Source organism: Ictidomys tridecemlineatus, chromosome 2 (assembly GCF_052094955.1).
Source record: "Ictidomys tridecemlineatus isolate mIctTri1 chromosome 2, mIctTri1.hap1, whole genome shotgun sequence".
NCBI lineage: Eukaryota > Metazoa > Chordata > Mammalia > Rodentia > Sciuridae > Ictidomys > Ictidomys tridecemlineatus.
The window spans coordinates 12,419,232-12,444,615 of NC_135478.1; the positions used below are offsets into that span (position 1 = coordinate 12,419,232).

Here is a 25,384-nt window from a genome sequence, read left to right on the forward strand (position 1 = left end):
CCTGTCCACTAGACAGAAAAACACACGCTGGCCGCCTGCCCCGGGGTGTTTCCAGAAGAGAAATTTAATCTAATTTACATACTTCTAGGTACATCGATAACCAAAAGGTGGCCACTGAAAAAAGTTAAAAGGTCAATCTGCTCCCGGTATCTAGCTGGCCCAGGATTGCAAAATAAAAAGATCCACGTTCCTTCTTCTCTACACAAAACGCGTTTTTAAAAAAGTGAAAGATCTAGGGAGCTATACATAGAAAGCAACAGTGAAAAGGGGGAGGGAGGGAGGGATGGGGGAGGAGAGTCCCATCCCCCCCACCCTCCGGCCCTGGAGCCCCTGAGGCTCTGGGGGGCCTTGACATGGCAGGAGGCAGCTGTCAGCTCTGAGCTCTTCCCCAGCTAGGAAGGCCCCTCTGGGGGGCAACCAACAAGGATTTCCGTGGCATTGTGGGCTCAATGGGGGCTCCCAGGCCCAAGCGGGTCAACAGAGGGAGCGTAGTTTCCCCTGAGCAAGCACCGTGGCATGATGTGATCGTTTAACTCGGGAACTGGGGGGCTAGGGCAGATCCCGGGTCTCACGAGGTGCGTGTGTGCGTGTATGTTTGCATGTGCGTGTGTGAGAGGATATTCATGGGGACAAAAGGGGACCAGAACGGGAGTCTTTGGGGTCTCTGCAAATGGCCATGGATGGCAGAAATAGCCCTGTCTGGCTGCTAGACATGGGGTAATGATGTCCTCCCCTGTCAACAGATCAGCTGCCACCAGGGACTGGCTGCTACCCCTGTGGAAGACACCCTTGTGGCCCCAGAGTCCTCAGGCTGGGGGAAGGGTGGCTAGCTGGCTCCCGGCGCCCATCTGTAGTGTGCCCGGCCCCTGAGGGGCACCGGTTTGAGGTTTTGGCTTGCTCCTTTGGAAACGGAAAAGAAAGGAAGAGAGGGAAGAGGACATAGAGGAGAAACAATAGACAGAGGTGGCACAAGAGGAAATCTGGAATGCTTTTGTTAGGGTGCCTCTGCCGCTGCTGTCTGTGCCTGTGGGGCTTGGGGCTCCTCAGGTGCAGGGTCTGCTTTGGAGAAATTCATCTCCAGGATGTGCCGCTGTAAGTGTCGTACCCACTCTTCCTGGATGGAGAGGGGGCCCTGGAATTCCACTTCACAGAACCTGTGTGGGAGAACAGGAAGAGGGAGAGGCTGCTGCCATGAGGACAGAACACATCCCTGACACACCTGCTAAACAGATCAAATTCAAGATTTGAGGGAAGAGGGGTCCAGAAGCCATGTGTCTCTCTGTGGATGGTCATCTTGATTCATTATGGGGCTCTGGCAGGGTCCCCTGGAGATGAAGTCACTGGTGCTGGGTAAGAGACCTCCTGCTTCCCAAGTACCTCTACCATCTGTCTAATGCATATGATCTGAGATGGTAGAAGGTACAGAGAAGCAGAGTCTACCCAACTCACCAGGCCCCTCTTCCTCTTGTCAAGCAAGCATCAACAAGGCCTCATAGCATAGGGTCCCAAAGACTTGGATTTAAATCCTCCTCTCACTTGGCCTTTATGGCCTGAGTTGAGTCACCTCATCTCAAGACTCCCTGTTTCCTGGTCTCTGATGTACGTTTGGACTTTGGTAAGAATTAACTAAGACCTATTTTTTTCTTAATCAGACACATATTTGTTGAGGGCTTACCAGTGCCAAGCACAGTTCTCAGTGCTTTATGACTATGAAACTTGGTCCTCATAAAAAAATCTTTCAAGCAGGTCTTTTTTTTTTTTTTTAAAAGAGAGAGAGAATTTTAATATTTATTTTTTTAGTTTTTGGTGGACACAACATCTTTGTTTGTATGTGGTGCTGAGGATTGAACCCGGGCCCCACGCATGCCAGGCGAGCGGGCTACCAGTTGAGCCACATCCCCAGCCCTCAAGCAGGTCTGAAGGATGGGAAAATTGAGACATTGGGGAGGTAAGTCCCTGCCTAAGGTCACTAACCCGGGTCTCACTGGCTACAAAGCTTGGGGTGTCAGCCTGATGCTCTGAGATGCCAATGTCTGAGGAACCCTGGGCCCCACTGCACCTAAGGGTAGTACCTCCTATAGCTATATCTGCCACCCCTGCTGGACCCCATCCTGTTCTGAGCCTGGTGGAGGCCCAGCTGGGTGTTCTCCCTCACTCCCCCAGGGGCAGCATACCTGCACTTGAGGGTGTAGATGTTGCCTACAAACTTGACAAGTGATGTTTGAGGGGGTCGGGGCACCAAGGATGGGACTGGCCGCACTCGGGGTGGAGGTTGCCGCACCTCTTCCAGCTTCTGATGCAAGTCATTGGCCTCCTCACTTCCCCGGACCCCAGTGGAATCTGGGGGACGGGCTTGTCGACGTTCAAATTCTAAGGTAGGGAGAGAGATGGGAGATAAGCAGAAGGGCCAGGGCCCTGAAGACACCCTTCTTCAGCAAGTAAGGGGCAGACACTCTGGGGACTCATACAGCTGGTGACCAGCTGCCGCCTGGGTAGTGGAAGCTGAATGGAAAAGCAAGCATCTGAAGGAGTGAATGTAGGGCAGAACCCAGTGAGTAGGGCCCAGCAGGCGCCCACCTCCCTCATGACCCACCTCCACATGCACTCACTGTTGATGTTCTGCCGCTGATGTTCCTCAGCCTTCACAGTGCCTGGTGGGCTGGCTGCCAGAGGCCGCTCACCGCTGTCGGCTGCCCGGCCAGCCTCAGGCCCTGGCTCCCCCCCAGCACTGCGGCCAACCAAGGCCAGGCCCCCAGGTGCCAGCCCCAGGGGTGGTCGCTTGTCATTGTCACGGCCATGGCCAGCACTTCGGAACTTCTTGGTAAAAGGGCGGCCGCCTTGGATGTAACTGCGGTAGGCGCCCACCTTCTGGGGCCGATGCTTGATCCACTCGCTCAGCGTCTCGATGGGCGAGCCGTTGACACACCACTCTGTCACACCAAACTGCCGCAGGTGTGCCCGTGCATGGCTGGCCAGGGCTTTGCGATTTTCAAAGTAAAGGCCACAGAGCTCGCAGCAGGCCTCGGTGGCTGCAGGCAGAGGGGGTACTGCTGAGCCACGGCCCGAAGGGGGCAGGAATACCCAGAGGGCCTTGCTCAGGCCAGGAGCCAATCCCACCTCCCACAGGGGCCCTATTTGGGGGTCAGTGCGGGTTTATGCGGCATAGCCCGGCCTTGCAGGCCCTGGCAAATGCCCTCCCAGGACCCTGCCACCCACTGCTTACAAGAGTGGGAGGTCTTCTCATGGAGGGTCTTTGCCTTGAAGGGCAGTTCAGTCTGGATGTAGGTCTTGGCCTTGACCTCTGCGGGGAGGAGTCGGTCCTCCTGCAGGGGCCGCTTGGCTGCCACTGAGCTCAGGTAGCCAGTGGCTGAGGGTTTGGCCCCGGTGATGGGTGTCAGGCTGAGCTCCCGGGGAACCTGGGCTGGCCCAGCTCCTGGTTTGCCTGGCCGGCCAGCCAGGGGCGACAATGGCAGTGGGGACTGCACAGGCCCAGGGGCCACTGTGGGGGACCCATCCTCAGCCAAGGCAGGAGCCAGGTCTCCAGCTGGCGGCTCCTTCTTGATGAGGCACGGCTTGGCCTTCTTCTTCAGGATCTCCCGCAGCGTGTCGATGGGCGAGCCGTTGACAGACCACTCGGTCACACCCATCTGCCGTAGATGGGAGCGTGCATGGCTCGACAGGCCCTTGCGGTTCTCGAAGAACTCACCGCAGAACTCGCAGCGGATGTCGCGCACCGGCTCTGCCCGGGACGCTGCAGGGGGTCCAAGGTTGGGGTGGGGGGAGAAGGAGGCAGCGGCTGCGGGCAGGAAGCCTCCAAGCTCAAGGCCCATGTTAGTGCCAGGTGCCTAGCTGCCCCTGTCCCCACCCCACCTCCAGACTCCAGTGACTTGCTCCCTCATTTGGGCCTTCATAGGTCCTTGTGTACATCGAGCCCTTCTGCTTGTTCTGTCACCTCAAATTCTAGCTGGATTCACAATGGTTCCCTGTGTGATGCTGGGCAAGTCACTTCCCCTCTCTGAGCCTTGGTTTCCTCCTCTGCAAGATGGAGATGAAAAATCTTCACTTCCCAGTGTTACTGGGAGAATCTAAAATGAGAATGGTTCAAAGCACGTGGCACAGAGTTGGCATACAAGCTATAAGGCAGACCTTAGGCCATCCTCACCTGCTTGGCATACAGCAGGCAATCGACCTAAGCAGAATAAACATAGCAATGGTCTGAGAGGGAAACAAGTGTGACAATGACATGATGACAACTACTATGCACAGAGCTTTCTGTAACCAGGCACTGTGCTAAGTGCTTCATCTTTGAGACAACCACAAATGTGGGACTATGTTGATCTCCATCTTCCAAATGAGGAAACTTGCCCAAGGTTGAATATTATCAGATTATGGAGGAGAAGATTTCTTGACTCACATTTGAATCCAAATGTCAAGCAATCAATTACCAGGAACATCAGAAAGACAGTTCAGACATCTACTGCCAGTCCCTCTACTCCTGCCATGGTAGATATCACTAATTGACCTCCCCAGGAATCTGGATGGCAGCCACTACCAACTGATTGAAGATGGTACAAAAGATAAAATATTTTTGCCATCACATATGACACAGTTCTACCTCCCCTGTATGAATAAAGGAGAATCAAGCAGCAGCTCTGTTGCCCAGATCTGCACAGGGGGAATGTACAACTGGCTTCACATGTATCCTCCCTTCTAATTCAACCCTGGGTGCTACAGATACCTGCAAGGGGAGGCAGGGAAGAAACCCGTCCATTCCTTTTCCCTACCCTGCCATAGGTTCACACTTACACAGGTTCAAGGGTGTCATGTCTTCCCTCGGCGCCCCCCAGGGACCCTCAGATGGGTGCGGCTCCCCATGAAGGGCCCCTGGCAGCATCTCCCGCTTGATCTCCACCCGCATTTGTTCAGGCTTCAGCTTCTTAGGCAGGGAGGTTGCTGTCAGGCCTGGGAACATCTTCCGGGCCGTGGGAGGAGGAGAGGCAGCTGGTGAGTGGCCCAGGGGGCTGCCTGGTGGTGGTGGCAACTTCTTAGCCAGAGGTGAGATGTGAAGGTCCGAAGGGTTGCGGGCTTCTAATGAGCTGCCAGGGCCTCCGGTGCCCACCACCTTTGCCAGGGATTTTGGGCTAGGCCCTGGTGGGTGGGGGGGTCCACCTGGCCGAGACTGGGTCCGTCTCTTCAGGATCTCCCTCAGTGTGTCGATGGGCGAACCATTGACGTACCACTCAGTCACGCCCATCTGCCGCAGGTGGGAACGTGCATGGCTCGACAGACCCTTGCGGTTCTCGAAGAACTCACCACAGAACTCACAGCGGATGTCTCGAGCTGGTTCTGGGCCGGAGGCTGCAGCAGGAGAGAGGAGCAGTTAGAATTTATTATTACAATGGTTATCTGCAGTAGTGTCCTGGTCAGCTGGGTGTGGGCAGCAGCATGCCCACAGGCTAGGGTGGTGATGGTGGGCAGGTGCAAGTAAGGGAAATAAGGATTAGGGAAGGGGGGACAGACACCCAGTTGGAACAAGGGGAAGACTCCAGAGAGCAAATGGGCCCCCAGTCCTGACAGAGGACAGAACCAAGATTCCATAGCTCTGAGGAACCCAAAACTGATGGGGGAAGGAAGCGGCAACCTAGGCACCACATGCCACCCAGACTGGGGAGGCAGATGTGAGCACCTTCCACATCAAAAGGCGGGACCCTCCCCTTGGCCTTCATTCTCAGGGAGGGTCATGGTCATGGAGGTCAAAGGCCAAGAGAGAGGGCCGAATAGCCCACTGCCAAAAAGATCCCTGGGCAGAGCCGGACCATTGCCAAGGGCCCCTGTCTACTCCCTGCCTCAACGGGGAGAGAGTAGGGAGGGGGCCGTGACCCCCCTCCCCCGGGAGGGGCTCCAGGGCCCGCAGGGAGGAGAGGGCGGCTGAAGCGAGAACCTACAGAGGTTGAGAGGAGATGGCTCCACATCAGAGGCCCAGAAAATGCCGGCGGCTGCGGCGGCCGAGAGGTCCTGCTTCCCCCAGGGGCTGGCCGTACCCGCGGCCTTCAGCTTGGCCTTCTTGGCCGGCGGTGGGGGGGGGAGCAAGGAGAGGGCCGCAGAGGCGGGAGGAGGCCGCCCCAGCTGGGCCAGGGCTCCGCGCCCGGGTGGGAGGCGGATCTGGACGCCGTCCCTCCTGATGAGCCCGTGGAGCACGTCTATGGGGGATCCCTTGGCGTCCGGGTCGCTGACGCCCAGGTGGCGCAGGTGGGCACGGGCGTGGCTGGACAGGCCCTTGCGGGTCTCAAACCAGGCACCACACAGCTGGCAGTCCAGCTCTCTGCCCCCGTCACTATCTAAAGCTGCGGAGACAAAACACAGGGGGGGTTCACGGCCGCCACCTTGGCCGGCCCTGGGGGAAGGAGACAGGAGGGTCTGGTGTGATTCTCAGCTGCCCAGGCAGTTCAGGGTCCAAGTCTCATGGTGCAGACTTATTTTGAGAAGCTTTGGGCAGCAGAACATCCTGTTCCTTGTCTAGTTCTTTGGCATCAAGGTGAAGGTAGAGAGCTTAAGGAAGTGGGGTGGACAGTGACCAAATTCCTGCGGCAAAGTCTGACGCTCCTGGGCCCTCTTCCCTGGGAGCCTTGCTATGACAGCTGTGGGGGCAGACAGCAGGGGCCCGGATGGGTTGCTAAGCATCATACAGCCAAGGGCATGGTTGCCAAGAACCCTGTTCCTGAAGACACAGCACTTCCAGTAGAGTAATTTCAAGGGAACATGAGGTGCCAACTTGGTGGGTGGGAGGTAGTGGAAGTGATGACTAGACTCTGGGGTCATCCCCAGACTCTAATGCTCACAAATACATGGGAAAGCCTGATGTTCTACAGTACATCCTCACAAAACCTGCTTATTGCATTTGGAGGGTTTCTTCCCAAATCCTACTTTCCAGGCCCATAGGCAGCCCAGCTGGAGGAACTCTACCCTCAGGCACAAATAGAGAAACCTATACAAAGAATGACCAGGAAGATGTAAAGACAGGGCCAACTACAGGGACCTCCTGTCAGATGGACTACCCATTTACCTACAGGACCTCAAATGCCCTGAAATCCCACTGAGGAATCCAGGCCCACAGGAGCCCTATTTACTTACACTACCCCATCCTTAGCCCAGCAAAGAATAAAGAGCTGCCACAAAGTGGTAAGGATGACCCTGGCAGGCTCAGCAGTTGTTGCCAAGCCTCCAGGGGAAGATCAGCAAAGTTGGAGAGAGATGATCATATGCAGGGTGGTCCAACAGGAGACACAGTGAGTGCCTCAACCAACAAGCTTCCTTGGCTAACCCAGGATGTGGGAGCTGCAGTCCCCACTCTCCCCACCCTGAACCATCCTGATCTGAGGCCCAACTGACATCCCAGTCCCTCCCAACACTGGGGCCTCCCTCAGCTCCCAGGACCCACACTCACTGAGATTCAGGGGCCCCTCGTCCTCAGACTGGGGCCACTGTGCCTTTGGGGAGGTCGGCCGGGGGCTCAGGGACAGCTGGGGGCTCTTGTCCTCAGGATTCTTGGGGGTAGGGGAACCCGTCAGGGCCAGCGGTGCCTTCTTGAGGAGCGGAGAGCTGGGTGTGTGGGCCAGGCCTTTAGTCGAGAAGCCAGGAGGAGACTTGATGGCTTTGTTGACAGCAGGGGCATCCAAGGGCTTGGCCAGGGCAAGCAGACCTGGCCGGGTAGCCCCAGAGACCAATTCTTTCGGCGAGTTGGACTTCTTAGTTAGGCCTGGGGGCAGCCCAAGGGGAGCATCAGGCAGGCCTTTCTGCTTCACCAGCTCGTAGAGGAGGTCGATGGGGGCACCACTGCTCTCCGACTCTGCTACACCCAGCTGTCGCAGGTGGGAACGTGCGTGGCTGGACAGGCCCTTGCGGGTCTCAAAGCAGGCGCCGCAGACCTCACAGGTGGTCAGGCTCTGGGCTAGAGGGTGAAATGGAGGTCAGGAGAACAAACTGTGAAGCCTGTGGGCTCAGCTTGTCCTTTCTCCTCCCACTTCACACCCAGTTTCTGTGTAAATGTTTTACTTTTGTCAAGGCCCCTTGAGCCTCACAATGATTCTAATGAGGTGGGGATTAGCCAGTCTGGTTTGCAAGTAAGGAAACTGAGGCTCAGAGAGGGGAAGAGTTGTGCCCAAGGGCACACAGCAGCAGATAGAGCCCTTCTGTGGTCCAGCCAATGCAGACACTTTTCTGATCTCCTATTCATAAGGATGCCCTGGCAACAGGTTCACACAAACAATGACTTGCCAGACACATGCTTCACATTGAGCTAAGTCCTAACTGCTCTCTACAGCTCAACCCATGCCCCAAACACTAGGCTAGAGGCCTCAGCCAGGGTCTCTGTGGTTCCCTTGCACCTGCTTCTACAAAAGGACATTTTTCCCCTCCCACCTGCTTCTTTGCTTTTCCACCCCCAACTTTAATGATCTAAAGTCAAGGGCCAGGTCCATTTTGTTCCTGTCACATCCCTGGGAACTAGCACAGTACACGTCAAGACTCATAACCACCTTAGAGTCAACAGAATGAATCAGTGTCACCTGGAAGATCGTATTGCTAACAAGGGATGGTTGGCAAATGACCTGGCTTTGAGTGTGAGCTCTTGACTGCCATGACCGCTGCTTCTCTGGATGCCCTTCTCTTGCCTAGTGTGAAGCTGGATGCTGGGCATGGCAAGGGCTGCATAAGCTCAAGGGTAAAAACAGCTAAGTGTCTCCTTGGCACCTTAAGATGTACTAGAGAAAGCCACGGCCAACCTGGGAACCCATATTAACCCCCATGCCTGAGAGCTCCCCTGTAAACCAGGATCCTGCACCAGCCATAATCCCTGCCCTGGCACCTGGGCCACTCACCCTTGAGGTCCGGCAGCTCCTGTTTGCTGCCATGAGGAACCTCGGCGGCCACTTTGCTGCTCAGTCGACTAGCCACCTGCTCCAAGGCCCCAGGGACAGGAAGGCTCTTCTTAGGAAGCAGGGGAGAACCCAAGTCCATGGCCACCATTGTGTTTTCCTCAGAACCCAGGCCTGCGGGGTGGAGGAGATGGGCTCAGCCCAGGCAAGGGTCAGGCTGTCTACTCCCAGAAGGATGAAGAATGTGGCACTTCTTCATTCTCGGTGCCTGCTCTCACTCTAAGAAGCAGCTCACCCATGAAAGCTGAAATTCAACCCATAACTCCCAACACCAGCACAATGCAGGTACACAGGAAAGAAGAGCAGAAGCTTCCACCCACCAGAACATGGGAAGGTCAGGGTACACAGTGCAAGTCCTGTGTACAAGTCTGAGCTCGGATTCCCATCCTGGAGAACCTTAGAGAAAACATCTCTCTGGGCAGAACTTATAGAGAAAGTAGCGGTGGGTACAGTCAGAAGGGGAATCTGACAAAAGAAGACCAGGGTAAGGAGGCCAAAGAGGCAATGCAAAGGCAAGGAACCAAGGACAGGGACTTGACACCTAATGAGGAATCTCTGCTGGCAAGACTGCTTAGGCTGGGCCTTCAGAGACAATGTGGGGAAGGGGAGGTCTGCCCCTTACTAGCTGAAACCTGAGTGAAAAATGGCAAGAACTGGGAACCTGGACAAGCCCAGAAGGATCCGACTGGTAAAAAGAACAGTGACAATCACTGAATTTTGTGTGAAGTTTCTGAGTATCAGGCCAGGAAGATTCCCCAAGTAAGAGGTGCATGAGGGGGACTCAAGGGTGGGTGTTCATGGTCTAATTTTTCACAGAAAGGAGCCTGGGAGGTCTGTTGAGCTGCAAGTTGAGAGTTCAGAGCATGACAAGAGCTCTGTAGGATGGGAACTGTGTCTTGGATGGCCTCGGAGGCGCTCAGTGGGAGGCAATGGGGCAGGAGTCCAGGCAGGTCCCCTGATCAGTTTGAGTCCTACAGAGGCAAGGAGAAGGCAGACAGGGAGGCCGTCGGCAACGGGGACACCGAGGGCTTTGTCAAAGTCTCCGCGTGCGGGGGGGGGGGGGGCGTCTGTCAGATGGGACAGGGCCAAAGTGGGTTTCCGCACCAACGAAACCGGAACCGTGACAAGGGACGATCCTAGGACTCCAAAAGAGGCAGGGGGTATTTGTCAGGCGGGATGAGGATCCCAAGGGCCAGTGGCAGTGTTTCTGAGGCCCGGGACCCCGCGAGCAGCGACAGGAGGCCCGAGACCTGCGCGACTAGAGGGCCTGGGGGGAGGGGGCGTCCCGGAGACTGGACGGCGGGCATTGAGGGCGGCAGCGGCGGGCGGGACGCCGACTTTCCCCACCCAGCACCCTCCCCGGTGCCGGCTCTTACCCGGCGGGGGCGCGGGCCCGGGCCCCGGCTCCGGCTCGGCCTTGGGCCCGTCCCGCGGCGGCGGCGGCGGCAGCGGGGGTGGGGGCGGCGGCGGCGGCGGCGCCGGCAGGGTCACGGGGCCCGGGCTCGGGGGGCAGGGCGGGGGCGCCCCCGTGGGCGCGCGCTCCCGGGCGGCCCCCGCGCGCGGCCCCGCCGCCGCTTTGCTCTCCGCTTTTGTCACTCGGCACTGGGCGGTGGAGGCGGCCATCTTGGCTCCGGCGCACGCGGGGCGGCCGCCCCAGGCGAAAGCAGCCGAGCGCCGAGCGCCACCGCCACCGAGCGCGCTCCGCCCCGCCCCTCGGGGTACGTCCAGGATGGCCTGCCGAGCGCCTAGCGCCACGAGTGAAGCGTTAGTCTGGGCCCTGTGGACTCAAGGCAGCAGGCGCTGGGAGTTCTCCGCGGGCCCAGGCTCACCCATGCAGCCAGGACGCGCGCCGAGCGGCTTCCAACTGCCGCCCCTTCCCGGGCTCCGGATATCCCCGGCTAGGATTGGAATCCTCCTGCCACAGGCATCTACCTCAATATTATCAAGACTTTAGAGACCCGAGGGGGCTTGGGGGGTGGAGCTAGGACCTGCCCCGGGATCCTAACCCATTCTCTTTCCTGCAAGTCTCCCTCTTTGGGTCGACGATTCTGGAAGACACCCGATCCTCAACCACGAGGATTCCCCCCAACATCATCCTGGTATCCAGCTGTCTTCCGACGGTGCTGTCCTGCAGTCCTAGGGAACGCTCAGACATCTAACATTTCAAGCTCCACCGGCTCCTCCCTCCTCAACTCCAAACCGATGGCGCCCAGCTGTTCCTTGACAGCTGGGTGGGGCCAGAATCAGGCCGTTGCCCCGCCCCCAACTTGGCACCCGCCAGCTCCGGCCCACTTGGGGAGAGGGGAGGAGACTTCTAAGAACAGCCCTGCAGGGCCACTGCCCACACCTAGCCGTGATCTCGGGCATTCGTACTTAAGATAAATAGCTTCTAGGACCGTCCCAACTGCTCCTTTTCCTCGCGCCCCCCCCCCCACCCCCAGATGTTCACTGAATAAATCACAGCTCTCTTTCCTCCCTCTGGACAAGGCCAGGGCAATGCCAAATTCACTTCCTCCCATCCACTGGCTGACGCCTCACACCCCAGTGGCTTGGTCAGCTCCCTTGGCAGGCGCGGAGGGCTGACACATTGGTATTCTGGTTAGAAACAACTTGGCCAGAGGTGAAACATACTCCCATCCTGTTCCAAGTGCCAGATAAGAAAGTATGAGCCTGACATCCAGGTCTCTGCTAGGATGATACAGAAGAAAGGGAGGCAGGGCTGGAATCTACCATCTCCTGCAGCCATCCTCAGAGCTAGCTATGCCTCCCAACCACTACTGAGGCACTACAAACCAAATGGAGTAAGCTGAGCACTAACAAAGACAAGAAGTCTGAGATCACATCCCCACTCTCTCTCTCAACTAGGCACTTGCCTCAATTTCTTCCTTGTTCAAGGAAGAGAAGAGTCTTTGATATCCCTACCCTACCCTTTGCAAACTCCAAAGTGCACTTCAGTGGACTTGCAGGTGGGATGAGTCCAGTCATGCCTAGAAAACAGATCTGGGTAGAACCCTGAAACTGCAAGTAAGGAAAACAGAAGCCCCAGCCCAAACACAACTGGGCCAATTTCCCTTGCTCAGATATCTTTAATTTCTCAGGGCCCAACTGCTCCACATAGACAAGTTCTCTGCTTTATAAAAGTTGCTGCAAAGTCAGCTTTTGCAAGGCTGAGACCTTCACTTCTCCACTTCCTCTACCATATCCCTGGCCCCCTGTGTCAAATATAGATTCTAGATTTTGAGTGTGGGAGGGATTTACCAGTGCTGACTTTGGTTGAGCATCTGCAATCTGGACTTGTAGATCTGCCCTGTCCAGTAGAATTGCCACTAATTCAATACTAGCCATATTTCAAATGCTCACCTGCCACATGTGGCCAGGGGTGACTCTCCAGAATAGCACAGATAACTAAAGAACACTTTCATCATCTCAGAAAGTTCTATTGGGCAGCACTGCTCAAGATAGAAGATTCATTCATCAAGAACAAGAAACCTGGAGCCCAACTGCTTGGACTTCGAAACTTGGCTCCTTCTGGCTCTGTAACTTCACAAAGGTTAATTAGGCTTTCTGTGCCTCAGTTTCCTCATCTGTAAAATGTGGATGGTCATAACATCCCACCCTAATAGGGTTGTTATAAGGATCTCAATGAGTTTGTGACTGTAAAGTGTTTAGTACAATGTCTGATTCCTCCTAAGACTTCAATAACCATTTGCACCGAAATTAGATTCAGAAAGGGCACTGGCCCAGCCCCTGAGCAAAACAGAAATGACCCCTAAATAGCAGGAAGGTGGTGAGAAGAGTTATCAATATACTTTGTAAAATGACTCAAAATGCTTCCAAAAAAGTAGTGGCTGCCCCCACCCCCATTCACTCCATCCCTCGGAGCTCCTGGAAAGTGTCAGGGCTCCAGCCTGGCCCACCCCCTCCCCTTACCATCTCCGTAGGCTGGCCCAGGGTCCTCAGCCCAGGTGGGTGGGAAGGGCACGGTAAGAGGTAAGCGAGGCCGACGGGAGGTCAGGAAGCTGCCAGGTGGCCCGCCAGGCTCTCGGCCCAGGGGACTGGGGGGCAACTCAGCAGCCGAGGTGGCCAGCAGCTCCTGGAGGATGTTGATGGGCGAGACGGTGAGCTCCCAGTTGGTGATGCCAAAGTCACGCAGGTGGGCCCGGGCATGGCTGGAGAGACCGGCCCGAGTATCAAACCCAGCCCCACAGAAGTCACAGCGCATTAAGCTGAAGGTGCCAGGATCAAAGTTGGCCACTGCAAAGAGAAGACGTAGACTGTCTATGATGGGGCAGGGATAGGGGTAGCCACTTTCTAGGCCCAACCCCTTCTGTTTCCCCAGGGTTCTCACCCTCTGGACCACACTGGACGGCTTTCTTTCCCTTTGCCACTGCATTCCTGCCTGCCTCACAGCATTCAGCTCCTGCATCCCAACCCCAGACATACTCTAGAAGGCTGATCTCTCAAGTTCTAGAAGGCTGAACTCCCCCCAGGGATCCTGTCATTCTCCAGTTGTGAATTCACAATCAGTTGGGTGAATACTCAGTGCATGACCTTCTTGTGTGTCTATTTTTGCTCACCAATGCCCAGTACTGTGTATTAAATACATACTGTATAAAGAAACGGCAAACAGAGGATGTGCTGCCCCCCTCCTCTGGGAGCCTTCTCTGAGCCCCGCCCCCAGGTGGAGTCAGAGATTTCCTTGCATGGCTTCCCCAGCCTCCAGGTTCTCCCAGCCTTCATTGCTTGACACCATAACTGCCTGGTTTCCTCCCTGTCTACCCCACACCCCCCAGCTTAGTGTATACAAACACACTCTCTCACACTCAAACGCACCACACCAGCATCTCCCCAAGTGGACTCTGTGACTGCCAATGTCAGAACCACCCAGGGCATTCCTGTGGGAGATAGACCTTCAGAATCGGAACCTTGTCACCTGAGAATCTGCATACCTCACAGGCAGCCCCAAGTTGTGAAGTCCACCAAGGGTCCCCTCGCTCTTGACTTGGGCCATGAATTCCAGGAGAGCAAGGTCTCCTGTTTTGTTTACTTCTGTGTCCCTCGGCCCCTGTGCCCAGAACAGAGGGGACCTCACTCAATAAATATTTGTTGAATGAAGAAATTAAATGGAATTCTTTGCCTGGGGCCAATTCCTCTGCCCAGGCTCCTTCCTCCACTGCAGGCATGGCCAAGACATTGGGGCAACCCCACACATCCACCAACCTTTGGTGGTGACCTTTGCTGTGGCTCCCAGGTCTCACAGGAAGGAAGACCCCAATTGCACCCTGCATGGCACTAAGGGAGGATTTAGAGTGAGGGTGGGTGGGTGTAGAACTCAGCTTCCCAGCCTCCTGGCGCCCAGGCTGTGGAGGGAGGTGGGTGCCAAAGCAAAGCCACTCTACCTTTTTTCTTCTTCTTCTGGAAGGAAAACCTGCGCTCAATGGCCTTCACCTCCTCAGCAGAGATGAAGTGCCGCACATTGTAGCTGACGCCCACGCGGTTCAGGTGGCCACGGACGTGGTTGGCCAAGCCGATGCCATTGTGGAAGCGATCAGGGCAGTAGGGGCATTTCCGCTCCTCGTGCTTCAGGGCCATGGCTGGGTCTCCCTCCAGGAGTGTGTCTAGCCCGAGGGGACCACCCAGCGGAGCATCCAGGAGCAGGAAATCCAGGGGGTGGGTGCCCTGCAGCCCCAACTCCTCTGGTTGCAGTGTGGGGGGTACCCTAGCTGCTGCCGCCATGACCTGGGGCCCTAGCTTCGCCATCAGAACAATGGGCACCATCCCTCGGAGCTGCTGCTGTTGTGCCCTGGAGGCCTCGGCTGCCTGTAGGGCATCTCGGAAAGTCCGCTTCAGCTCTAGGGCTGGCTGGGGGATGAGGCTGGGGACAGATGGAGGTGGAAAGACTTCATTTCCCAGAGAAAAGTCCATTTCGGAAGTCAGTGCTACATCTTCATCCTCCTCTTCCTCCTCCTCTTCACTCCAAGGGTGGCTACGGTGCCCCAGCTCCGGCAGGTGGACAGTGCTTTTGTTTCTACTGAGCTGTATGGAGTAGGGGGCAGATGCCAGGGGTGAGGGAAAGGCCAGCCTTCCAAGAGGTCTCTGGCCTGAGTCGTGCGGGATTGGCTTTGACAGTGAGAAATTCCTCATGCCCAGCTGCTGGCAATCTGGGCCATAGGCCAGGTCGGGGTCATATCCAACAGGGTTCTCCCGCCACGCGGGGGCCAAGAGCGGCTCAGCTTTGCCAAAGTAGTCCATGGTGCTGTCAGAGAAGCGGGTGTATGCATCCTGGCTTGTGCCTGGCTGGCTGGCTGGGTCCACCTCGAACGCCTCGCCATCCTCTTCCCAGTGGGAATGGGCATGCAGGAGTCTCACATGCTCCCTGAGCAGGCTCTCACTGGATGCAGGGAAGCCACAGAAGGCACAGGCACTGAGGCCTGAAGCAGCTCCGTAAGTTGGATAGAGGAGAGTGCTGGCGTCGGGGCCGGGGCTTCCAACCCTGCTGCCACCACCAAAAGGCTCCTTGGTCGGCTGGCCCCGCACATGCAGCTTAGCATGCTGCACAAAGGCCCTGGAGGAATTGGTGCCAAAAACGCACTTGGGGCACTGGAGCCGTGCCTCACGGCCCTCGTCACCTGGAAATTGCTTCAGCTTCTGGATTTCCTCGATGATCTTCTCCCGGGAGGCCTGGTGCAGCTGCCGGTGTTGCTCGAGGGCAGCAGGGTCGGCAAAGGCCCAGCCGCACTCTCCACAGGCTAGGGGGGCCAAGTCAGCGGGGGGCTCCTGGCCCGGGGCTCGGCGGTGCTGGCTCATGTGTTCCAGAAGGTGTTCCTTGTGCTTGAAGTAGATACTGCACTCGATGCAGGGGAACACGGCTGGCTCCTCATCTTCATCCTCATCAGGGCTGCCCGTCCCCTCAGCCACCTCCTCCAGCAGCTCACACAGGTAAGGCCCTGTTCGGACTGCGGGCAGCAGTGGCTGCAGCCGCTCCACAGACGCTTCTGAGTTCACCGTCCAGGTCTGTGTAGCTACTTCGGAGGCCGATGTCGGCAGACCCCACTCAGAAGGCTGGGCCAAGCCTTCAAGATCCTCCAGGTCCTCTCTGGTGCCCACCATCTCCAGGTCCAACGTCTTGGAGGAATCTTCCACCGGCACAATCACCCTCCTGAAGGAGGCCAGGGGTGGCGGCTGAGGAGACAGGTCCAGGTGCAGCCTTGAGTCCCGTGGGGGCTCCTGCTCATCTGTGTCTTGGAGCCAGTCAAACCTGGGGTGACCCCGGGGGGCTTTTTCCAAAAGCTTCAGTTCTCCCTGGTGGTGCAAGAACCTTCTAGAGCCCTGGAGCTCAGCATGGGGTTTCATGGTTCTCACAATGACTGAGTCCTCGAATCTCCGCTCAGATGGGATGCCCTCCCCGGCCTCCTGCACCAGGGGGTGCTCCCAGGGCCCCTGGCCATCTGGGGGACCAGGGAAAGGGCCCAGGAGATGGGGTGGTGAGGAGCCTGGCTGGAAGTCCAGGCTGCCTCCATCCCAGCAGCTGCAAGGAAGTGCCAAGGGGGACAGGTTAGCCATGGGCCTCAGTTTACCTTTCTAGGGTAGTAGTGGTAAGGAGTCCTCCCAGGCAGTTTGAGGCAGGCCCCAGATATCCAGCCCAAGGGTGACCTCAGAGAGTCTGGTAGCATTGGGGTGAGGGAAGGGAGGGACAGGGGAGTCCAGGCGAACCCTTCCAGAGCTGCTGGGTCAAAAGCCAGTTTCAACTCCCAGAATACACCTGTCCACATAGCCTGACCCTACTGCATCATAGGAGAGTGTCTGGGGGATGGAATTACTTCTAAGGAGTGTCCCCAAGTCTGGTGGCCCAGTCAACTCTCATCTCTCCCAGGACGACTTAAGGCTCTGACCTATTATGTATCAAGCTGCTTCTGTGTTGATTCTCTCCAAAATGGGGTGACTTGGTTAATTTAGTTAAACCTCTCCCCTGAATTTGGTAAAAATTAACTTTGCAGCAGAAAGGTTGAAGGATGCACCTGCTCCCTGCATCTCCCCTCTTGGAAAGGCAGAGTCAGAAAAGCTTGAGGGTCCCCACTTAGCCTCTGGCCCCAGTGACCTGACTCTCTCAAGTGGGAGGAAGATGGAGTCAGGAGAAGGTAAGGCAATTTCTCTGGGCCTCAGTTTCTAATCCTAAAAATTGGGATGATATCTAAGAGGGACCTCCTTGTCCTTGTACAATGTCTAAGAAGCCTTATCATGGGTGTCATCAATTAAAACATCACATGTGGCAGGGGCTTATTTAAATGCTTGCAACCACAACCTTTAAATCGGGGACCTTGACTCCATAAGACACAGGATGAAGGTGCACACAGTTTGGTACTCAAGAAAACATTTTGCTTCACTGGATATCTGGCTCCCAGTTAGCCAGTGACCAAGGCAAGTTCTTATTAAGATTGTTCCTGATCAAGCCTCCCTTCCTTATTAAAGTCCTGCCTCCATGAGGGGTATCAATCATGCACATGGAACAGGTGAAGAAATGGGCTGCACAGACAGGGGAGCAGAGACAACGATGTCACCTCTCTGATGCTCACTGGCAACATGCATCACTAACAGAACTATCCTTCCAGGGCTGTGGCAAAGATTCAGTGGGATAAACACATGCTGAGAGCCCCACCCTTAGCACTTATTATTAATTCTGAAAGCTAACGATTAATCATGATACCATCATTATCATATATTAGCACCTGCTAGTCTGTTTAATAAAGGGTGGCTGGACATGAGCACTGTGGTTGATTCTTCTTCTTACCCAGTGCTCCTTGGGTTCTTAAGGCAAATTTGTGAGATATATCTTATAAGCTTGATTTTGCAGTTGAGGAAACTGAGGCTCAGAGAGGCCTAGCATCATTCTAAGGGTCAGTTGGCAGAAAGAGGACTTCAAGGGTCCAATCTCCAGACTCTTGCCTCTCTGGCCCTGCTCCTGGCAGGGATAATGAGAGTTGACCGTCTGTGTCACCCCAGACCTCTCCCCCGCCCTTAGCACATACCCAGGGGCTTGTCTATTGGGATCCACCTCCTGTGCCTGGCCTCCTGTTTCCCTCCTGACCCCTTCTACTCCCCAGGGACTTCTCTTAGGCCTGGGCACATCCTGCTTGCCCCCCTGCCCTCCCTGAGGTCAGGGCCAGCATGGCACTCACCAGCTGCTGATCCGATGGGTGGCGGAGGTGGCACAGGGGAGGGCTTCGCTGAGGCCAGGATGGGACTGCCCGTCTGCAACAGAGAGGGGAGACCCTGAGGGGCTGGGGTCCCCCTGGCCGGGGCTCCGTGCCCCAGCTCTGGGAGCCCTGCAGGTGCCTCAGAAGGGCCCTGCTGGCTCCCAACCACTCTCCCCAAGAGGCCGTTGGCCTCTGTACTGAGCTCTGAAAGGGGTTTCTCTGGAGGAGTCTTCTTCAGTCTTCTGGGGGATCCCAGGGCCTTGCTACTTTCCAAACCTCCTCTCTTTCCCCTGACCTGGCAGCCAGGGTGATTTCTTAAAGTCACACACTGGTAAAAACTCACCTGGCTTCTCATTATCCTTACAGTAAAAGCCAGATTCCCAGCTGCCACCACAAGGCCCTCAGAAGTTGGATCTTTGTTGTTTTCTCCAACCTCACCTGCCCCTTGTTGGTCCCTCACTGCCCCTGCCCTGACTTCAGGACCCTGTGAAGCCTCAAGGCCACCTAACTCTTCCCAGCCTCAGGCCTTTGCTGTGCCCTCTGCCTGGCCAGCTACTCAAGTGACTCAGATTTTTTTTCTCTCTCTCTCTTAGCATCTGCTTCATTTCTTTCTTAGCTGTCCCACAAGTTGCTTGGGTCCCTCTCAGGATGCTTGCTTGTGTGGGTCCCCTGCCAGCACATAAGCCCCACTAGAGCATGGACTGCGTCAGCCTTACCCACTACAGTATCCCAGGGCCTGGCGCACAGTGCTCAACAAATACATGCCAGATGATGAGTGATGAGCCTGGCCAGTCTGAGCTATGCCTTCTGGACCCTCTCCCAGGCTTAAATCCTAGAATGGAATTCCCTCCCGGGAATCCCCCGACACAGATAGGGCCAACTCTCCATTATCCACCTGTGGAGCCAACGCCTGGAGCGACCACAGGAATCCTGGCCTGTGTCTCCTCTGCCTGCCACGCTTGCCTGCCATGGGCAAGCATGCCAACTGGGGAGCAGGCCAATTTCCTGGGCCAAGGTTAACACACTGGGGGAACTTGTGCCCTGGCCAGGGCTCGACAGATGCAATTGCTGGACTAGCCTCAATTTGAGGATGGTCCAGAAAGAGGGCAAGGGCTGGGAATAATTCTTTCTAATACCCACCATCCAATTTGCCCTGGAAATTAAGAGCTGACCTTTGGGAGTCGAGGAATAAAAACTGGAGGGGGGTGCCTTAGGTCGCTGCTTGGGGGTCTGGCTTCTGACCCTGAGAAAAGGGCTGTGACAGTGGCATCGCTTCTGAAGGGTGGGGTGGGGGTACTGAAATTTGCATTTTCCAGAGCAGAGTTACTCAACCTTGGCACTGTTGAACATTTGGAGCCAGATCATTCTCCGGGTGAGGGCAATGCAGGAAGTGAACAGCAGCTTTGGCCTCTGCCCACTAGATGCCACTACCTCCCTATCCCACAATCATGACAAACAAAAGTGTCTCCAGACATTACCAAGGTGTCCCCCCCCCCCGGTGGCCTAACTGCCCCTATTTGAAAAACCACTAGTGTAGATGGGCAGGGAGCAGAGCCATGTTTGGAGTTAGGATTGGGGGTTGCAGAGCATGAGGGCTGGGAAGCAGGGTTTGGACCCCAGGACACAGGCTCCAAATGAACTCAAGTCACAGATGGAAGCTTCTTAGGAGAGGGTGACTGATTTGCAACTAACCAGTCCCAGTACAACCTAGAGGTGTGGGTCTGAGGATCCTGGGTGTCCTGCTTCTAAGATTCTGAGACCCCAAGCTCTTGAGACTCTGGGTGTCCCAGATTTGGTAAGTCTGCTGTTGTCTAAGAACTCCAAGAGCCAGGGGGCCACACTGGCCTCTTTGAGCAGCTCCGGCGAGGCGCCTATTTTTAGTGGCAGCAACTTTGGAGGAAAGAGGCCAAGGAGGGCCCATGTCTGAGACTCGCTGGAGGTGGGGCTTTGCCCAGAGGCCTCCATACCAATGGGGATCCAGTAGTCCCTGTGGGTGGCAGGAGGTGCCTGGGATGCAACCCTCAAGGAGTGACCATGCGAAGGGGCCCTCATAGGCTCCTGCCATCTGGGATCCCAGAGAGGGCTTGCAAATGACAAAAGGAGGTATCCATGAACAACTTGAATCTCAGGCCAGGCAGCTTGGCTGAGTGGCCAAGAGCCAGACTTTGGAACCAGACAGATCCGAGTTCAAGGCTCAGTAGTATGACCTGAATGGCTTGCCTTTCCTGCTCCAAGGCTCCGTTTTCTCCTCTGTACAATGGGTGCGAGCACCAAATAAGTCTTGTAGGGACAGCGATGAGTGCCAACGAGACCATAGTAAAATGCTCCATCCAGAGAAATGGTGGTAGAAGGAAAGAAAGGAGGTAGGATTTCCGGGGGTTTGGGGATGTCTCTGTGACTTCTCAAGGTGAAAGCTGGAGGCTGAACTCAGAGCCTCAGGCCTGCTGACTCCACGCTCTGACTTCCTCTCCAGTTTGGGGTCCCCAAGAGGGCACAAATGATGCGTCGTTTGTCCCTGGGTCCCCGGTGCCCAGTACAATGCCAGGCATGCACCAGGCTCTTTACTGATCCGTGTGGAATGGTTCAGCCCCCTGAGACTTTGTCGTACCTGAGAGCCCCAACTTAGCCACATGTTGGATAGAGGCTCCAGGGCAGTTGTGGGGACTCCTGGCCAAAATCCACAGCAGAAGACAGAACAGGTAGTAGATACATCTTGTCCAGACAGAGAAGTTTGGAGGTGACCACTCCAGAGAGTCCTTGGAAGGGATCCAAGGGCTGCGTGAGGATGAGGGAGGGCCCAGACCTTGGGGGTAGAACAGCATCCCCCAGAGACTTTTCTCATCTATAGGCATCACAAGACTCTCAGGGCAGGTGCAGGGGTTGAACAACAGAAGAAGGCAGGCGAGAGACAGAGAGTCCAAAGCCCAGGCCTTCCTCCAGTCTCCACACCACCAGTCCATCCCCACCCCGTGTCCCCATTTGCTCAGGAAAACTGATGAAGAGTAGACCTCACCTTCCTTGGCAGCCACAGTCCCCTCCTCTCCAGGCTGCAAAACAGGTGCTTGCATGCATCCCTCTCGTTGATCCCCGGGGGGAGGGAGACACACGTATTTACCTAACTTTTCCTTCTCTCCAGACCTGGAGTTTCTGCAGGTGGAGAAGAAATGCCCCATTCTTCACAACCTACAGGTCTGTTTCCTTGGGCTCCTACACAGTCAAGATCCCAGCCTTGTCCCGGCCAACTGTGTAACCTGCGACAAGATCCTGCCACTCTCTGAGGTTTGAGGGGATTTCTAAGGTTCACTAGGTACTAACCAGCTAACCCTCAGCCCAAGTGAGTCTCACTTCACTATCACCCTGCTGCCTGACACCTGTAGGTGCCACCACATCTCCAAGTTTTGCATGTGTGGAGATCCCTGCCTGGATACCTCCCACCGGCTTCCCAGGCTGATCATCCCTCATCCTATTTCTTTCACTATCTGGCAGACTACTGGAGGCTCCAAGGCTGGGCTAGGTACTTCCTCCACTCATAGCCCCAGCAACTGGGCCACAACATGTGCACAGTGTGCATCCATCTCCCCTGCTCCAGATGGTGGGGTCCATGGTCGCTGCTGTGTCCCAATACTAGGCCCACAAAGATGCCTCTGTAAATACCTGAGCAACATGAGTGGTGCTGATGGGCAGGACCCACAAGGATGCAGCACGGTGGAAAGGAATGAGGGCTGTTGAGCTATGTGACTGCCATGTTCTGTGACCTTAGACAATGTATTTCACCACAAATTCTTGGTTTTCCCAATCCCTAACAGGGTATAATAGTCACCAAGGCTACCCCACAGGATTCTTTTAAGAATGAAGTGAAATGATCACAGAAAGGGTATGGTATGTTGGAAACCTCTGACAAGGTATTTGGAAGTTCCTGAAAAACAGCCTTTGAGGACAGGCCAAGGAGATGAAGGGAGAAGTCTGATGTATCAACCCACTATTCTCCAGCCACATCAAGCTCCAGCCTGGTCCTTGAAAAATGCCAGGCTCCTGCCCACCACAGGACCTTTACACTTGCTCTTCCCTCCATCTGGCATGCCTTTCCCACCATTCATCTCATGCTCCATCAAATGCCACCTTCTCAGGGAGGCTTTCCCAGGTCCCTTAGGCATGATACTGGAACTTTGTTTAATACCTTCACAGTCTGTGTCACTACCTGCACTTACAATATGTGTTTAGTTACTTGTCATCCATCTTCCCTTCTAGAATACCTTTGCCCAGAGGGCAGGAACTGTGGCCTCTTTTGTTAATAGCTGTTTTCCCAGCACCCAGAACAGAGCCTGGCACATAGTAGGTGCTCAGTTTTTAATACAGTAATAACAAATCTTGAGATGGGGACAATGTGAGATACCCTTTTGCAGGGCAAATGAATGCACCAAGGGGTGGCAGGCATCCGACTCCCCAGTCTTTCCCTAGCCACTAGAGGGCACAAGCTGTTTTGGCCCATGGCTCTGGAGCAAGAATTCCCAAGACTGAAAAGAGGACCTGAGAAAGACTGATGGGAATGAGGTGCACCTGGGGAACAGGTATGCTTGAGGCAGGTTGCTCAGGGTGCCAAAATGGGCATCTGGGTCCAGGTAGTTCTGGCTCAGAGGTGGGAGCCAGGCAAACCTGAGTTTGAGTCCTAGCTCCTTGCCACCTAACGAGGGGGGTCTTGGTTTTCACAATTCTAAAATGGGAAACTAGAGTGCAAAGAGAAGGCTCTGGACTTCCAACTCAGACCCTGCTGTGCTATGTAACCTGGATCTCTCTGAACTTTGGGGACCAGGCTCAATGTTCCTTCAGGGCCACAGGGCCCACCTTCTTACCAGAAATGCCACCTCTGCCATCCAGAATGTCCCGGGGGCCTTCTTTGGTGATAGGCAGGTAACGGGTAGACCGGAAGATGCTACCTTCCCCTTCAGCAGCCTCGGCCCCACCCTCGATGTCCTCCCTCGGAGCTGGGCCAGGCAGTCTCTCTGGGCCTCGAGGCCGATCTGGGGCGGCCAGGCCACCTGCCAGGGGCCCCTCCATGGGTGCTCTCTGCTTGACTCCTCTCAGTGCTGGATTGGCTCAGCGGGTCATTGTGGGTCTGGAGATAGAGAGGGAGGCAATGCTTAGCAGAGGTAAGAAAAGGACTTCTCAGTTTTTTCTCCCTCAAAACTCTAATCCTCATCCTTGCAGTTCATTCCCTCAGTTTACCTCCCAGTCCAGGTGGGCTAGATAAATGGTGCTGAGGTCCCATCCTTACATATTATATTCCAATGACCCCTTCTAGCAGCATGACTCCATCTCCCACGAATAACCCTTTACTGAGATCCTTTACTGCCTCAGTTTACCCCATTTTTACACTGCACACCCAGCCACCTTATTTTCTTGCATCATGAATCCTGTCACTTTTCTCAGGTTCCTCTGTCCATTCACAGACAGCTTCACCTTAGCCAGTCCCACCCTGGCTTCTCTGCACGTGCACACCATATGGCCATGCCTGTTTCCTCACATCCCAGCCACTTCCACATTCTGACCCTATACAGTTACTTAAGTCTCCCCATCATTACCCTTTTACTTTTCTCACTTGGGTTGCCCATATCAATTACTCATGCACTTTTCCCACACTCCAACCCTCCCCCGAAAGACCTTAGGGTTCTCCAGCGTTAACCCCTTCACACCCACATACAGCCTCAAGTGACCCTACCAATTAACCCTTTTGCTTTTCACCAGCATGATCCCTCACGCATACCCAGCCTGGGTTCCTCCATTCCCCACCCTCCACCAAGAATGCTCTGGTCCGAGGCCAAAAGGGACCCCTGGGGCTTCTGGTCCAGAAACGAGGACCCCAGGGAAAGGGGGGCTGTCTCTCCACCTATAAATACCTTCAAGGTAACGGCAGAAAGTGAAGGGCAGGAATGAGGCGCCCTCCCCAGGGAGATGGTGAGGAGGCCGGGCCCAGGCAACCGGGGCGGGGCCGGGGCTCCAGGCCTGGTTGCAGGCGCTGACCTCAGGGGGCCTGGGGCTCCCAGGGGGCCTGTCGGTGGGCTGGCAGTCTTGGTGGGGGTTTCTGGCCAGGCCTGGAGGAAGCACCTGCAGGTGCCCACCGGGTGGGCACTGCCCGCGGGGAACAGGCTGGACCGCAACTTCGGAGCACTTTGGCAGCTTGGGGAGGGGGCTCCTGGCCAGACGCCCCCAGAGGGCCGCAGAGATGGGGGCTGCGCCGCGCTGGCGCACCCCTTGGGGGTCCTGGGTCCCGGGGATGCGCGCTTCGCCCGTGCACCCCGGGGCGGGAGACCCCGCGGGGCCGCCGAGGTAGGGGGAGACACCTGCCTGCCCCAAGACCCCCGCCCCTCCCCCCACCTGCACGGCCCCGCCCCCGGCCAGGCCCCGCCCCTGCAGGCCCCGCCCCGCCCCCCGCCCTGGGGGGTCCCGCCTGGCCCGGCCCGGCCCAGGCCTCCCCCTCCCCGTTCCGGCTCCGCCCCGCCCTCGGGCTCCCCAGGCCCGGTCGGGCCTCACCGAGGAGGCGGTGCCGCCGGCCGGGTGCCGGGGCTCGGAGCTCCCCTCCTTGGTGCGGTCCTCCGCACCGCTACCGCTGCTGCCGCTCCCGGTGCCGGTGCCGCGGCCTCCGCAGCCGCCGCCGCCTCCACCGCTCGGGGGACATTGTCCCTTTAAATCGCTCCCCCCGCTGCCCCGCCCCCCCGGCGCGCAGCCGTGACCTCAGCGCGACAGCCCCGCCGCGCCGCCATGATGGGGAGGTCTGGGGAGCCCCCCTACCCCCACCCCCCCACCGCGCGCCGCCCGGCTGGGGGGCGGGGGGGGCGACCAGCGGGCGAGCAGCCATGTTGGGAGTGTCCAAGCCGGTCACCCTTAAAGGGCCCGAGCGACCTGAGTGTCCAGGGAGAGGCTCTGTTGCCATGACAACCCTCTTGTCCTCGCCCCCCCCCTCAATGGCTCCCATCACCCCGCTGGTTCTTCCAAAGCTAGGTTTGCTAATAGCACCAGAGGAGTGGGAAGCGGGCAGAGAAGTTCCTCCATGGGTCATTCATAGGTCATTGAGAACTCCACCCAATCCTTAGTTCCAGTCCCTTGTCCACTTCAGCTGTCTTCCAACCACAAACTCACTCCATCCTTCTCCATCGTTCACACTGGACTTAAGCATCTCCATGCCCCTAGAGCTGCCTTAGATCCCCATTGCTAAGGCCCCCTAATTCGCTGTCCCTCCAGGACTAGCCTATTACAAGCCTG

General features: G+C 56.4%; 1 protein-coding gene across 18 annotated transcripts; it reads right to left on the reverse strand.

Annotated features, from left to right (window-relative positions):
* Positions 1 to 46: 46 nt before the first annotated feature.
* On the reverse strand, positions 47 to 24,818 carry Wiz (WIZ zinc finger). Of its 18 annotated transcripts, none has more exons than XM_078037644.1 (13): positions 24,656 to 24,818; positions 22,978 to 23,240; positions 18,110 to 18,182; positions 14,333 to 16,461; positions 12,864 to 13,187; positions 8,877 to 9,047; positions 7,445 to 7,948; positions 5,946 to 6,344; positions 4,807 to 5,358; positions 3,224 to 3,751; positions 2,610 to 3,029; positions 2,175 to 2,370; positions 47 to 1,154 (listed from the first exon to the last, which is right to left on the reverse strand). In XM_078037644.1, exons 2-13 carry the CDS (start codon positions 23,180 to 23,182, stop codon positions 995 to 997), a joined length of 5,661 nt encoding a protein of 1,886 aa, XP_077893770.1. In that variant the 5' UTR covers positions 23,183 to 23,240; positions 24,656 to 24,818; the 3' UTR covers positions 47 to 994. The 18 variants fall into 18 exon arrangements, with proteins under 18 accessions (XP_077893770.1, XP_077893762.1, XP_077893765.1 ...); XM_078037636.1 differs by having other exon boundaries at positions 3,224 to 3,796; XM_078037639.1 differs by lacking the exon at positions 24,656 to 24,818 and adding an exon at positions 24,022 to 24,436 and having other exon boundaries at positions 3,224 to 3,796.
* Positions 24,819 to 25,384: the final 566 nt, after the last annotated feature.

Coding starts and splice junctions, on each gene's coding strand:
- Wiz (XM_078037636.1), bottom strand. CDS start 23,182: ATGGAGGGGCCCCTGGCAGGTGGCCTGGCCGCCCCAGATCGGCCTCGA. Junction 18,183..22,977: donor TGGCAGAGGTGGCATTTCTG/GTAAGAAGGTGG, acceptor TCTCTGTTGCAG/ACGGGCAGTCCCATCCTGGC. Junction 1,155..2,174: donor ATCTACACCCTCAAGTGCAG/GTATGCTGCCCC, acceptor TCTCCCACACAG/GTTCTGTGAAGTGGAATTCC.